Below are 14442 nucleotides of genomic sequence, written 5' to 3' on the forward strand. Positions count from 1 at the left end.
GGAGGAAGAGCTTTCTCTTACAAAGCCCTACAGTTATGGAACGGCCTTCCGATTAGTGTTTGGGACTCAGATATAATGTTCAAGTCCAGGCTGAAAACATATTTGTTTGGTCAAGCTTTTTGTAATAGTTTTTTCTTAGGTAAAGGAGAAGATTTAGAGGGCTCGTAGATGTTTGGATGCCCCCCCCATGCGTTCACCCAGGTTTGTTAATGGTGTAGTGGCTCCACGCTTTATATCCCAGGGCACTTTGATGTCTGTGTTACCTTTTGGCTCTCCCTTTTAGTTATGCTGTCATAGCTAGTCTTGCCGGAGTCCCTGCTTGCACTCACACAAACTACATTATCCTAAACCATTACGGGGCAGTAAGCATACCTAATAATCTCTCCCTCTCTTTCCCTCTGTCTTTCTGTCGAGCTACACACGATACTCCTGATTCTGACCCCTTCTGCTCTCCGAACCTGCCTGATCCATCCTGTTGCCCTACTTTTGGTTTAAGTTCTCATTAATTGGAAGTCTCATGCTGCTGCTGAGGATGGCTCAACATGGTGCAGCCTAAAGATCATTGAGATTACAGAGGATGGTACCACTTAAAAACAATGAAGATGGCTTTGGACCTCAATTAATATGAACAGTTATGCTATGATGGCTAGGACTACAATTGCCACAAACAGTTTTGCACTCAAGTCTCCATCAGTGAAGAGTGGAGAAGTTCAAGTTCAACAAAACATGTAAAAACTGTAATGAATTTTCCTGGTTACACAGCTGCATCATTTGACCATGTCGTATTAGCACATTTATAGGAGGGATTTATTTATAATTGTACTATCCGGTGTCACCCAGATGAGGACGGGTTCTGGTTCCTCTCAAGGTTTCTTCCTCGTATCGTCTCAGGGAGTTTTTCCTCACCACTGTAACTTCTGGCTTGCTGATTAGGGATAAATTCATACATTTAAAATCTATATCCTGAATTTATATATTTCTGTAAAGCTGGTTTGGTTTAACAACAATGTCTGTTGTTAAAAGCGCTATTCAAATGAAACTGAATTGAATTGAAGTCCTGTCAGCCAAGAACAGGAATCCGAGGCTCGTGTTCATCGAAACCTGGAAGGTGAAGATTGGAAAAAGACTAGACAACATTTTTCCAGTCTTTGTCTGCCAGTTTCTACATGTTTATCCTAAACAGAAATATTTTTCTATTTTGCATTAGTACTGTGTCTAAACCAGAAGTAAAGTTTTAGGATTTTAATGTATGGCTACCCTCAAAGGTGAGAGAATGTCACATTTAAATATTGATTAATTCCAACCACACTACATCTATAATCTAATCTACTTATAGAAAAAAAAAAACATTACTGCTCAATTTTCCATATTGCCAATGAGAAATGAGTTATCACTGATAATCAGCATCATCCATATCAGTCTCACCACCTAAGATAAAAGTCACTCATATCAGTATAAGTGGGGAAATAATCGCTGATTGCTTCAGTCAGTTCTCTTCTGCTGGCTAAATTTCTTGCTACTGATGTTCCCTTTCAAAGGGAACTTCAACGTTGCGTTTAGCATAACACTATGGGAGCGCTATGCTCGTTATGCTAAACGCAACGTCTCGTTCCCTGACAGGTTTTTGCAGACCAGCACAAATATATATATATATATATATATATATATATATATATATATATATATATATATATATATATATATATATATATATATATATGTGTGTGTGTGTGTGTGTGTGTGTGTGTGTGTGTGTGTGTGTGTGTGTGTCTGGCAGTTTATTTCTTCAAACCGCTGTCCACATGGCTTCAGTTTTGGGCTCAAATGTTAAAGACTGAGAATCTTTCCTCTCAGTGTCACACAACAAACTTTCAAACGGTTCAAACTTAAATATCAGCTGTAGGGTGTAAAATGCTTTCTAAATGGAAGCACTATATTTCTGTTCTAGTGAGCAGAAGGCTGTGAATTCAAACCCCAGTACTGATAGATGGTTGGGTGGATAGATAGATAGATAGATAGATAGATAGATAGATAGATAGATAGATAAATACATACTGTTGTGCCCCTGCACCACCTATAAGCTTACACTATATTCCACCACATCGATTTTCCACAATATTGTATTCTGTACTCAAATGTAATCTAGTCAGAAAGACAGCTGAGTCTCACTCTACTTCTAATAAATGGACATGTTTTGTGCTTTGTTGATGAAGGTATATTCTATATATTGATGGTTTGGAAGTGGCACACTGCAAAGTTATGGCCATTGTCTGCTTTTTGTTTATGCTACACATTAAAAAAAAATCTCTCAGAGACTGTCAACGTGATTAAAATCTATGACCTCATTCCACGGTTCGCTGATTCATTTACAGTTTCTTCATGAAGCAGATTAGAACTTGGACAAGACACGTTTTCCCAACCAGCTAATTTTTTTTTTTGCTGTTATATTTACAGCCATGGGCCATATCATTTCATTGTAATGTATTGCTGTGCCTATTTTGACCTTAGTAACATTAGAATGTTGCCAGTAAAGCCCTAGGCATGAATTTGAGATTTGGTTAAAATGTTAAAATACCTCTATCTTGGAGATGGAAAATGTCTTATTGAACATTTCATGGAATTAAAAAAAAAAAAAAAGACGACATTTCTTACCTTCTTAACAGTTACTATATATTATCATGACAGTTCCTCAGTAGGAAAGCATGTAGGAACCATTGCCTATAAAGCAGGCAGTCATACCTTTATTGTGTATGTGTGTGTGATTAGATACCAGTGTAAGTGACTTCTTATAAAGGTGAGCACACAAGCACTCGCTCAGCCTGCACAATCTTGGTGGCTGCCCTACTTCTCTCTGGAATAAATAGTGTTTGGCCTCGCCAGTGAACTCATTACAAATGATCTGTAATTGTTTGAAACATGTAAAGCACTAACCCCTTTGTAGCTTTTTTCCAGTGCTTTTCTTTGTTGTACCATCTATATATATATATAAAAAAACAACAAAAACCACTCAACGGTATTCCTGAAGAGAAAAGGTAATTGCAGAGAGTGCTTTGAGGCTGTGTTTCAGGGCTGTGTCATTCCAATTTGAACAACTCCCTGGTGAGAGTGAACAAAGACTCTCTTGTTGTACAGATAGAAGTTCAAAGTAATCATTCGCCTCAAATGCCACATTTGTGCAGCGATGTCGACAGTAGACACAGAGGAACAGGAAGCTTAGCAGTGAAAACGAGGTAGGCTAATGCTCATTATTTTAGCATCGGAGGCTTAGAATGCCTCCTACACTTGAGCACAGCAAGACCTCTTCTATGGAATTAGTCACATGGGTGCCTTACAATTAAAGCTAGCCTTTATTTAATTATTATTTTTTTTATTACAGTACCTCATTAAAAAGAATAATAATACCTTGTGATATAAGCACAGCATATTCTTCCTGGGTGGGAGTTTGTGTAAATAACTTATCGTTTCATATGTTCATAGTTCTCTGTAGATTCATGTATCACTTTTACAGCTGTGAAGCATAACAGGAAAAAAAAAGTTTTAAATAGATATAGGCCTCTGATGGTATGAGAGCACAGGAAAGGAAATTGAAGAAGATAATCTGTGTTAGGCAGATGGAGCTTTAACTCTGATCCTCCCTCATGCAGAGCTGCTTCTGTCTATATAGGATGGATCACTGTAAAGGACAAACATAGAGTGAATGATCAGCAACAGACAGATGGGAGTTTAATTCTTAAACTAGCTGATGGCATACACTCCCACAAGTGCACATATGCACATTTACCAAGTGTAACATGTGTCATGAGCATATAATGGACAGCGAGAGAGAGAGAGAGAGAGAGAGAGAGAGAGAGAGAGAGAGAGAGAGAGAGAGAGAGAGAGAAAATTATGCCTCTTGTGAGAATTGTGGATTGTTTTGTTAATTTCAGTGTGTGTTTCATATTTTCACACATACACACTATATATAATACACATAATAATAATAATAATAATAATAATAATAATAATAATAATAATAATAATAATAATGTTACTGTATAACAATATAACAAGGGAAATTGGGTGCAGTTTTCCCATATGAAACTGCACAACCGTCAAAAGGGGGCGCTGTTTTAGCCATTAGCACCAATCCTTGTTCACTTTTCTGAATGAGCAACTATTGGTAATCCGATAGGAAACAATAATGAACTTTTTAAATAAGAGTTAAGTGAAGAGTATCATGGTGTCATGGTCGATAACAGAGCCGAGGGGGACCTTCCATTTGCAGGAAATGTCCTGGAACAGTGATTTATATATATATATATATATATATATATATATATATATATATATATATATATATATATATATATATATATATATATTAATGACTGATCCAGGACATATGTATATATGTATGTACTCCATCATGGTCCTGTTCTGTGTGTACCCTGCTCTGTGTGGATGCTGTAATAACTATGCGACGTGTACTGAATGCGTTCCATTGTATTATGGGATGTCTGAGACGATGCCAGTATCACAGAAAAAAGATGAAACCTTCAATGATTTTCAGTTTGATGTACGTTGATGTACTGCTCCAGTTTCCACCCCTTCATGCCCAGGCTACATTTCTCATGGTTCCTTCCGTGTGCGCTGCATATGTATGTATGTATGTGTGTGTGTGTGTGTGTGTGTGTGTGTAGTCTTCCATACTGATGAGAGCCGCGAATGTCATGCGCGCGCTCTCGTTGACGTAGCGAAAAAAAAAGAAAAGAAAGAAAAAAAGGAAAAAAAAAGCGCTGCCGCGTGCGTCGCCACTCCGTTTCCATAGCGCGCGCGTCTTGCGCAATGTGACGGATTGACGGTCCGCACGGTCAGAAGCCCCGTCGCGTCGTGTAGTGGATGCTGCTGTTGCTAGGAGCGGGAGAGGGACTTTTATCTACCCCGTTCGTTTGTGCGGTTACACGCTACCGTCCAGAAATAAACCGCGGTGCACGCGCCATTCTGTCGCGTCACGAGCCGAACCGTCTCCGTCATCCGTGCCGGAGGAAAAGTCGCTCTCCGGATGTGATTGTGGGAAAAAAAGAACAACTTCGGATGTCGCGAGCGCACTGGTGCTCGGCGAGAGGGCGAGCTTTGGGCAGACAGACGGACAGACACCGTGCGAACGCTGGAGAAGGAATAACACCGACGCTCGGAATTGCAATCACAGCTCGGTAATCGGCGATCTGCCGCCGAGGCGTGCTCGGCATCACGCTCGTGTGTGTGTGTGTGTGTGTGTGTGTGTGTGTGTGTGAGTGAATCAGAAGCTTTCCGCCGTTATTCGACGCTGAACTAGATTACTCGTGCGGCTTGTCATCAGCTGGCATCACAGCAGATCTGGGCTAGCCTCTACATCATACCGCTGCTAGGCTACATATGGCACACCCGCCTTTGATGTGACGGCGGTTTGGGTCACATGTGCAACAATAACAACAAACAAACAAACAAAAAAATTAAAAACACCCCGGTCCGATTGATTGATTGATTGTTTTTGAGACCGAGTGGAGACCGCGCGCGCCGTGATCAGCGCGCGCCGTGCGTTCAACCCGTCCACCAGTGTCCAGAGCGCAAATCAATCGGCGCGTGAGCTCTGTGAGGCTGCTGTGTGTGATCCCTCCACCAGCTCTTCTCCACCAGGAAACACTTCTCTCGTTTCGACCAGATATGCGGAGATGCAAGTAAAGATGGATGGGATTATCAGCATTTTGGGGCTTATTACGCTGATCCTGGACGGCATTTCCGCTGAGGGAGTGTACGGTAAGTCAGTCGGCTCGATCGTGACCTTGGAGAAATGCTAAATAGAAATAATTTGGATATCACCGTCTTCCTGATGCTTTAAATCTATAGTTGATGCTGTTTTTATTATTTTTTTTTTTAGAAGTGCTGAATCACATGATATTTGAACATAAGTCACTGACGCGATTGATTCACATCCTACATGATCAGTAACTTAATGATGAATGCAAACTGATAGTTTTGTCAATACGAGCCATGAATAAAGTATTGGCTCCCTCAGTATCCCTCAGTAATCATGTTTTAATAAAAAATGATTATATATATATATATATATATATATATATATATATATATATATATATGTATATGTATGTATACATACATGTATGTATGTGTGTATGGTGAGCCTGAAATATAGGTGTGTTCATGAGTAATGTAGTAGCAAAGTGAAAAAATTTCAGAAGTAGTGGCCATCCCTGAAATGTGGACTGCCCCCTCTTCTGTAGTGCACAGATAATGCAACTAGTGTCATTCTGGCAGTGTTAGTCCTTACAGGGAGAGCTGAGTGAGTCTTGCATCACTGTGAATCATAATGGGCATGGTGCAAAATGTCACAGGGGAAAACATCTTAGCGCCGTTTGCTCCGAGCTGCCGTTGCTCACGGACAGCGCAAGTGGAAATCATGGCAGATCTGGTCAGATGATAGGTCCACTCGTTGAAATGCTAGGAATAACTACAGAATGATTCACCATCCCTACCCTATCAGTTCATGTATTGCAGCATGCATCACTGAAGAAGCGGAGGTTCTGCTGAACCATGAGAGACGACTTTAACCCCGAGCAAGTGCAGGAACCGATCATGTCCGTATCAGATGGACTTTGTTTCAGTCACACATTCTGACAGAACAAGGCGGTATGTATGAAATTGAATTTTTAGCCGTTATCCATATTGGAGTTATTACAGACGGGATTAACCTGGACGACTGGTTAATGGGGTTTGACTCTCAGGTTCGCCGTTATGATTCAGTTATCAATCATACAGGATGTGATAGCACACCATGATGCCTGTTACACCAATGGTGGAGCCATTGTAACCGGAGAGTGTGTGAGAGCTGAGTAGCCTAGTCATTATAGCCAAGGTGTACCACTTATCTAGCAGGAGCGATTTATTTAAAATGAGGCTGAGGTAGGGGATCTGCTGGGATCACAGTATACATTGGCCCAAAGAGCCATTGTTTTATATATATATATATATATATATATATATATATATATCAGCTAACCCAATAGACTAGAAATGCTCCAAATTGGACCAAAAAAAGAGAGAGGCTCATTTAGGGTTGAGTAAAGCTTATTACTTTGACCATAAAGTTGTTTTTGTTATTCAGTTCCAGTTACTGATGACGTATTCAACCGAGAGAGCAGAGACGATCATTTGTGATCTACCATTCGACCGCATCACCCAAATCTCTGAACAACCCTCTGGTTGCATGTTTATGTTTGGCACAGTAAAATCCATTTAGGTGTGAAATTCCTGCTGTGTTTCTGTCTGTTCCTCTGCAAGTTGAGTAAAATGCAACCGTCGTTACTCTTATGTAACAACAGGTTCTGAATTTTTTTATTTTTTTATTTGCTTATTTTTGATGTTGGAAATATTGGTTTTTTTTTTTTTTTTTTTTTTTTTTTTTTAACAATTTAGTGTAATCAGTGTGTCTGTTTGTGTGGTCAGTTGGGAAATAAACAAACAAATAGTAGTTACGCACAGACGTCTCATTGCACATGAACAACATTACGTGTCCCTTGTAGTTCTGTAACTCAATTTTAATGAAAAGCATTAATCAAGGCACAGTTGTATGCAACAGAGAAATAAATGTATAAATGCATGAAAAGCTTTAGTACTCAGGATTTGGTCACTGTTGGTATCTGAGCCAGGGTTTCCTGAAACTTACTAACAGCAATACATTAGACCCATATGTATATCATTTACATGTTACAGCACTTTCATACATCCAGTAGGCTGCTCAGTGTTTTCCACTGATTTAAACGGACCCTTGCTCGTTCATGTAATTATCCAATCAACCCATCATTTAGAGCAGCACAATGCATAAAATTATGCAGATGCATGATGGGGGGAATGCCTTGTTGATTAGAGAGGTCAGAGGAGAATGGGCAGTTTGGTTTGAGCTGACTGAAAAGCTATGGTAGATTAAATTACCGGTCTTTACAACCACGCTGAACTGAAAAGCATGTCAGGATACAAAGCGCATTGAGCCTTGAGGTGGAAGGGCTACAAGAGTAGAAGATCACATCAGGTTCCTGAGGAATCTGAGGCCAAGCTTACCCAAACTGGACTGTTGAAGAATGGAAAAACATCACCTGCTCAGGTTTTTACTTTCATGCGGCCATGAGCGATGCATTTACTGCAGTAACAGCCTGATCAGGGTCGATGTGGTTTCAATTATGTGACAGTTTTGTTTATAATGGAAATAGTACCAACTAAGTTCTTAAAAAAATATATCATGGACATGTGCAAACAAAAAGGGGTGCACGTTCGCCTCACACCGCCAGGTTCGGGGGTTCGATTCCCACCGTGGTCCTGTGAGGGCGGAGTTTGCATGTTCTCTCTGTGCTGCGGGGGTTTCCTCCCCAGTCCAAAGACATGCATGGTAGGCTGATTGGTGTGTCCAAAGTGTCCGTAGTGTGTGAGTGTGTATGTGATTGTGCCCTGCGATGGATTGATTGGCACCCTGTCCAGGGTGTACCCCGCCTTGTCCCCCATGCTCCCTGGGATAGGCTCCAGGTTTCCCCGTGACCCTGAAAAGGAGTAAGCGGTATACAGGATGGATGGTGCAAACAAAAGAATAATTTATTTTTTTAACACAGTGCAAGCTGTGAGCATGTGTAGTTGAGATGAGTGATGGAGGTGAGGTTGAAGAAGCCAGACTTCACAGACCATGTAACTCATTGATCAAGCTGGATATGAATGGATTCGTTTGCGAATTGTACGTAAGAGCATTTACGCAAGAAATTCGATATTGGTGAAAATCCTGTAAATTCGGTAAAATGTCTCGTATTCATGGGAAATATTTGACGAAATATTAAATAAATCAAAAAATATATAGACAGTATATACGGCAGCCGTAAGCTTAGCTGGTACAAAGGGTACAAATGATATTACTGGAAGAGTTCGCAATGCCGATCTTAGGAGGGAACACTTATTTAAAGATCCGCACGATTTCTTTCCAGATTATGAAAGCTGGTTTATATATCACTTTCATTTTCCCTGGTATCTTTTTTTAAAAATCCTGTTCATACTAGAGCCAGCACTAATTCATCTGACAGCAAGATTCCTGTGCATGTCCAAGTGTTGTCCACGCTTGGATTGCTTGCATGTTTCAGAGAGAGGTAAGTGACCAATGTGGGATATCTTAAACTACAATGAGCCATAGACTCCCTAGTGTGCTGCATGCCTGAATACATCACAGCACAAATCCCACTCCAACCTTAAACGGAAACCGTAGTGAGGACGTGTTTGCTGCAAGTCAGCGCCTCATCACGTCGCTCTAAAGCAAAGGTTTCTGGCGTAAATGGGAGAAATTCAGCCATCCATTTAATTTACTTTACTTTTTTTTTTTTTTTTTTTGCAGTGACGGGAATATTTGTTTTAAACTTGAACTAATTTCCCCTAGAGTTGCTGCAATGTCCTTCACCGTTCTGAGCATAGCGCCCTGCTTTACCAAGACAGCACAGGACAAGACTCTTGCTTTCTGTCCATATTTTGACCTTTTCATGTGCTGTGACTGGTGGTTATGCTGCTAAATAATCATTTTTTTAATTCTCATAGATGTGAATCACAAACACTCCCACTCTGAGAAATTCTTCTTTCTTTATTTTTTTATTTATTTAATTTTTTTTGGGCAGTTTAGAATTCATTTTGTGCTTTCTGTTCTGTGAGCTTTGCCTTTTAGGAAGTTTTTTTTTTTTTTTGCCATCACAACCATCAAATATGCATGCGAGTATGAACAAAGTCAGTGTTTACGAAACTTCAGAAACAGAAATGTTTCACTGCGGTTCGGCTTGTGTAAACATACAGTATATACGCATGGCACTACTGAAAGATTGATGAATGACTATGTCTGGGTTTTTCGACAGTGTTTTCCGGTGTTTCCACGAGAGCATATTGATCGTTTAATTGGGGAAAAAAACAAAACAAAACAAAACAACTGCAACCATTCTAGTTTAGGCCATACCTTAAAAATATTCGGTGCACTAAACAGATACCGAGACTGTCAATGCGTTCCACATGTGCCCCGTTACAGCATGAAATTTTGGCAAGACCTATGCTTCGTATTAAAATCATGTTTTAATACATCGCCTGATCGACAGAACAGTGCTCTGTGCGAGCCTCAGCAGTCACTTAAGTACTACTCAGTTATAAATAGTCCGAGGCAGCATTTTATAAACAACAATAATGTATTTCAGTAGACTGTCCACTTTATTGTTGATGGCTGGTCATGATCATATGTACTGCTATAGCCACAAAATATGTGTATAATGAGATTGTGAATATTAGGCGCTCCTCTGCCAGACTGTAGATATATATATCATGAATTTACACAGGCTGACTACTAATGCAGCACTTTGTCGGCTTCTTAACAATCGGACATTACTGGCTAGAAATCAGACGCGTAGAGTATTAATAGTTTCAGCATTAATAGGGAAAGAGAATGTTTTACCTGCTTTATCTGGTTCTTCTCTGTCATTAGTTTATGCTTCTGCCTCTCTGTTCTGTCTCTCGCCTCCTCCTCGTGGGTCACAGAACCCACAGTATCACACATAGGATACAAGTGAATACAGCTAGATTGCAGCTCTTAGCGGATTTAATATAGCATTACATGAATGATTGTCTTTCCTGTTTACCTTCCTATCCAAAGCCTGACTGCTCTTGCAACATTCGTTTGGTAATTTGTGTGTGTCTGTATGTGTGTGTGTGTGTGTGTTTTAACAATCCAGTCTGGCCTTGCTGTCCTACTTGAGGCCAGCTGCACAACATAAACACATTTTAGGCAGATTTTCAATCACTAACACTAATGAGTTTGGAATGGAATTGGCGAATAACATGATTTGAAGCCACAGAAAGATTGTTTTTGCATGTTACTTGTGAATAGCTCTGGTGGAGAAGTATTTACTAGAGAATCATTTTAATTTTAATTCAATTGAAAATGCTAGAAAAGGGGGTTAATATATATATATATATATATATATATATATATATATATATATATATATATATATATATATATATATATATATATATATATTAACCCCCTTTTCTAGCATTTTCAATTGAATTAAAATGATAGTTTTATATACTTATATATACTTATCATATATATATGATAAGTTTCAATGTATAATCATTCATACAGTGGCAGGACATGTTCTTTAAATCACTTTTTTTTTTTTTTTTCCCCTTTTCAGACTGCATATATTTGGGTGCTCATTTAATGTATTCGTTGCTTCACCTAAACAGTTATCAGCTCTTTACACTCATACAGTCTGGATATTAACTATGCGTCTTCATTTTATTTTTATTTTTTTAAACTATTCCTAATATATCTGATCAAGCTCACGAACAGCTTGTGAATTAGCTTTTCAGCTGGATCAGAGGATCTGCAGTACTGGAGCGGAGATCTGCAGTAATTAGAGCCTACAGTGAAAGCACTACCATACAGTCTCAGCTTTAGATGCACCACCCACACTTTTCTGGTTGCGTGCTTCGGGATCTTTATGGTTGCTATTAGTTTGCCTCTCTGTATTTCACTGTATATCCGTATACATGTGCTGGTTTTTACAGGAAGAATAAAATTAACACTGCCACAGACTGAACTTTTTGGAGCAAGATAGATTTTTTTTTTTGTGATTGTTGTGGCCAAAAATGCTTGCTTTTGTTGTGGCTTTTTTTTTTCTTTTCAAAATTGTGACACAATTTGTTGAGTTTTTTGTGTTTTTTTTTTTTTTTTTTGCAGAAAACTACTTGAATTGGTGAAATTGCAATTGCACGAAATTGTTTTGTATGGTCTTCCGTGGTGATGTTTGTTGGTAAACGAGACCTTTTTGCTGTGCTCATGTTCAACACAAATGGATCAAAGAGGGCTTTGGTTGCTGGTGCATTGTGATGATGTCACATGGCACGTCTCAGCCCAAATCTGTAGAAAATCTGTGGTAATTCTGAGAAATTGCAAGCTCGTATGAATATTGCGATGTTTCCTTGATTTTGCACAAATTTCTGTGATCGCAAAATCACAAAATCCTGGAGGGACTGAGATATAGTCACTAGTTTGAAAAAAAGAACGCAAGTTTATGGGGTCCCGTATATAAAATCATTTGTTGTATGTCATGAAATACAGCGTTGTGTGTACAGCGTATTACTTCGGTTTTTGTGTATATCTCAATAAATTGTTTCAGAAATGAAAACAACATCTAGGATAAAAACAAAGGCAACCTGAGTAAATACAAAATACAGATTTTAAATGATAATGCTATTTATTGCAGTAGAAAAAGTTATCCAATACCAACTGGGAATGTGTGAATATGTATTTACCCCCTGTAGTTAGTAATTCACCAAATCTATGAAGCTGCATTCATAATGGGGTTCAGCTGGACTAGACACAACCAGGCCTGATTACTGCAAACCCTGTTCAATCAAATCAACACTTAAATAGAACTTTCTCAACAGCATGAAGATGGTTAAAAGGTCTTACTCAGTAACACACTATGCCAAAGTTGAAAGAAATTCCAGAAACGATGAGGAAGAAGGTGATTAACATACATCAGTCTGGGAAGGGTTACAAAGCTATTTCAAAGGCTCTGGGACTCGAAAGAACCACAGCGAGAGCCGTTATCTCCACGTGGAGAAACTCGGCACAGTAGGAACCTTTGGAAGGTCGGCCAAAAAAGAATGTTCTGTGGATTGATGAGTCGAAAGTGGAACTGTTTGGAAGACAGGGTCCCGTTAAATCGGGCATAAACCAAACACAGAATTCCACAAAAAACAACGTCATACCTATGGTCAAGCATGGTGGTGGAGGTGTGATGGTGTGGGGATGCTTTAACCCTGGGCAATTTACAATAACTGAGGGAAATATGAATTCTGCTCTCTACCAGAAAATCCTAAAGGAGAATGTCCAGTCTTTACTCTGTAAATTGAAACTCGAGCGCAACTGGATTATGCAGCAAGACAATGATCCAAAGCGTAGGAGTAAATCCTAGTCCTAGAAGTAAGTGAAAGACTGATCTCCGGTTATCAGAAGCGTTTGGTTGCAGTTATTGCTGCTAACGTTTAAGGGGGCAATTAGTTTTTTCACATGGTGATAGATGTTGGATAACTTTTTGCTTCAATAATAATAAAAAAAAAATAAAACTGTATCGTGTGTTTACTGCGGTTGCCTTTATTTCATGCTGCATTTCGTTTGAAGATATTTAGTATGAGATGAGAAGAAATCAAATGCTTTTTCACAGCACTGTCTCTTGATTGCGATTAGCTAGTTAACCTTCAAAGACCTTTTTTCAGGCACCAACATAACTAGCATGCTAGCTGAACGTATAAATAAAATGCTTGGTTAGTTATTAGCATTACAAACTTTGTAGATAATTGTAGATCATTTGTAGAAATGATGTAGATAATATAGCCACTTATTTATAGTTGGTATTTTTATAATTGCGCTTTCAATTGTCAGCAAGTAAGAGGTATTCAATATTGTCACCTGGAATCATTGTTTGTGCAATTAAAACCATTTTCAGTAGGTATTGTACTTTTGGTACACATGCTCATGTTAATAATGCATGTTAACATGCCTGTGACCGAGTCTTCATGGGAAATGCCTGTGCGTTAGAAAGAAGAACCAGCTCTTGACTGTAATCTGCACGCTTATGCCTGGTTTACGCATGCTTTCTTCTGAAGAGGGTTTCTAAACTTTTGGAACAGCACACTGGAGGAAGAACAGAACTATCTGAAGCTGTCACTACCTTCACAGCAGATGACCAGCAGTGCTGTATGGAGGGGGTAGGAATTGATGGCAGCTTTGATTCATTCTGCTGCTGCGTTGAGATGAACATGAACATGAATAGTGGTTATCTAAGACACAGTATTATTGCTACAGTATTGAAGATATGAACTACATTTTCCATTTGAAATCAATTAGCTATTAGTTTATTTTATGGCTTTATTAATTATCATCGCCTACACGGTATATACAGATAGTACGGGTGTAACGATACGGCATATCGTATTGTTTTGTTTGAGACAAGGCTAGGTATCAAAAAGTACATTCAACATAATCTATAAGAAAATATGCCAGCACTAGCGTATTAGCTTGTGAAAAAAACAACTACAACAACAACAACAACAAAAAACAGCAATGGCTGGGAACAGCAGCAAGCAGAATTCCCCCCAAAATTGTTATGTTGTGGTGTATGGGAGAACTTTGGCTTCCCGGTAAATTACAACGCTGACGGTTAATGTGTGGTGGACAAAAAAAAGATACGGTGTGCCGAGTCTGCCGAATAAGAGTACCATACACGGCATTGAGAGCACAAACGCATCCATGCATCTGCTTCGACATCACCCTTTTTTGTTACTTGGCAGAACATAGATGAAAAACGTGAAGGAAGTAACATACACACACGC

At 39.2% G+C, this 14442-nt stretch overlaps 1 protein-coding gene across 1 annotated transcript in view; it reads left to right on the top strand.

Annotated features, from left to right (window-relative positions):
• Window positions 1–4645: 4645 nt before the first annotated feature.
• LOC108257548 (MAM domain-containing glycosylphosphatidylinositol anchor protein 2) overlaps window positions 4646–14442 on the top strand; it is a 204617-nt gene continuing 194820 nt past the window's right edge. Inside the window, exon 1 of the mRNA XM_017455417.3 lies at window positions 4646–5775. Coding sequence (XP_017310906.1) covers window positions 5691–5775 — 85 coding nt within the window. The 5' untranslated portion in view covers window positions 4646–5690. The remainder of the gene's footprint in view (window positions 5776–14442) is intronic.

This window comes from Ictalurus punctatus, chromosome 25, assembly GCF_001660625.3.
Source record: "Ictalurus punctatus breed USDA103 chromosome 25, Coco_2.0, whole genome shotgun sequence".
NCBI classification, from domain to species: Eukaryota; Metazoa; Chordata; class Actinopteri; order Siluriformes; family Ictaluridae; genus Ictalurus; species Ictalurus punctatus.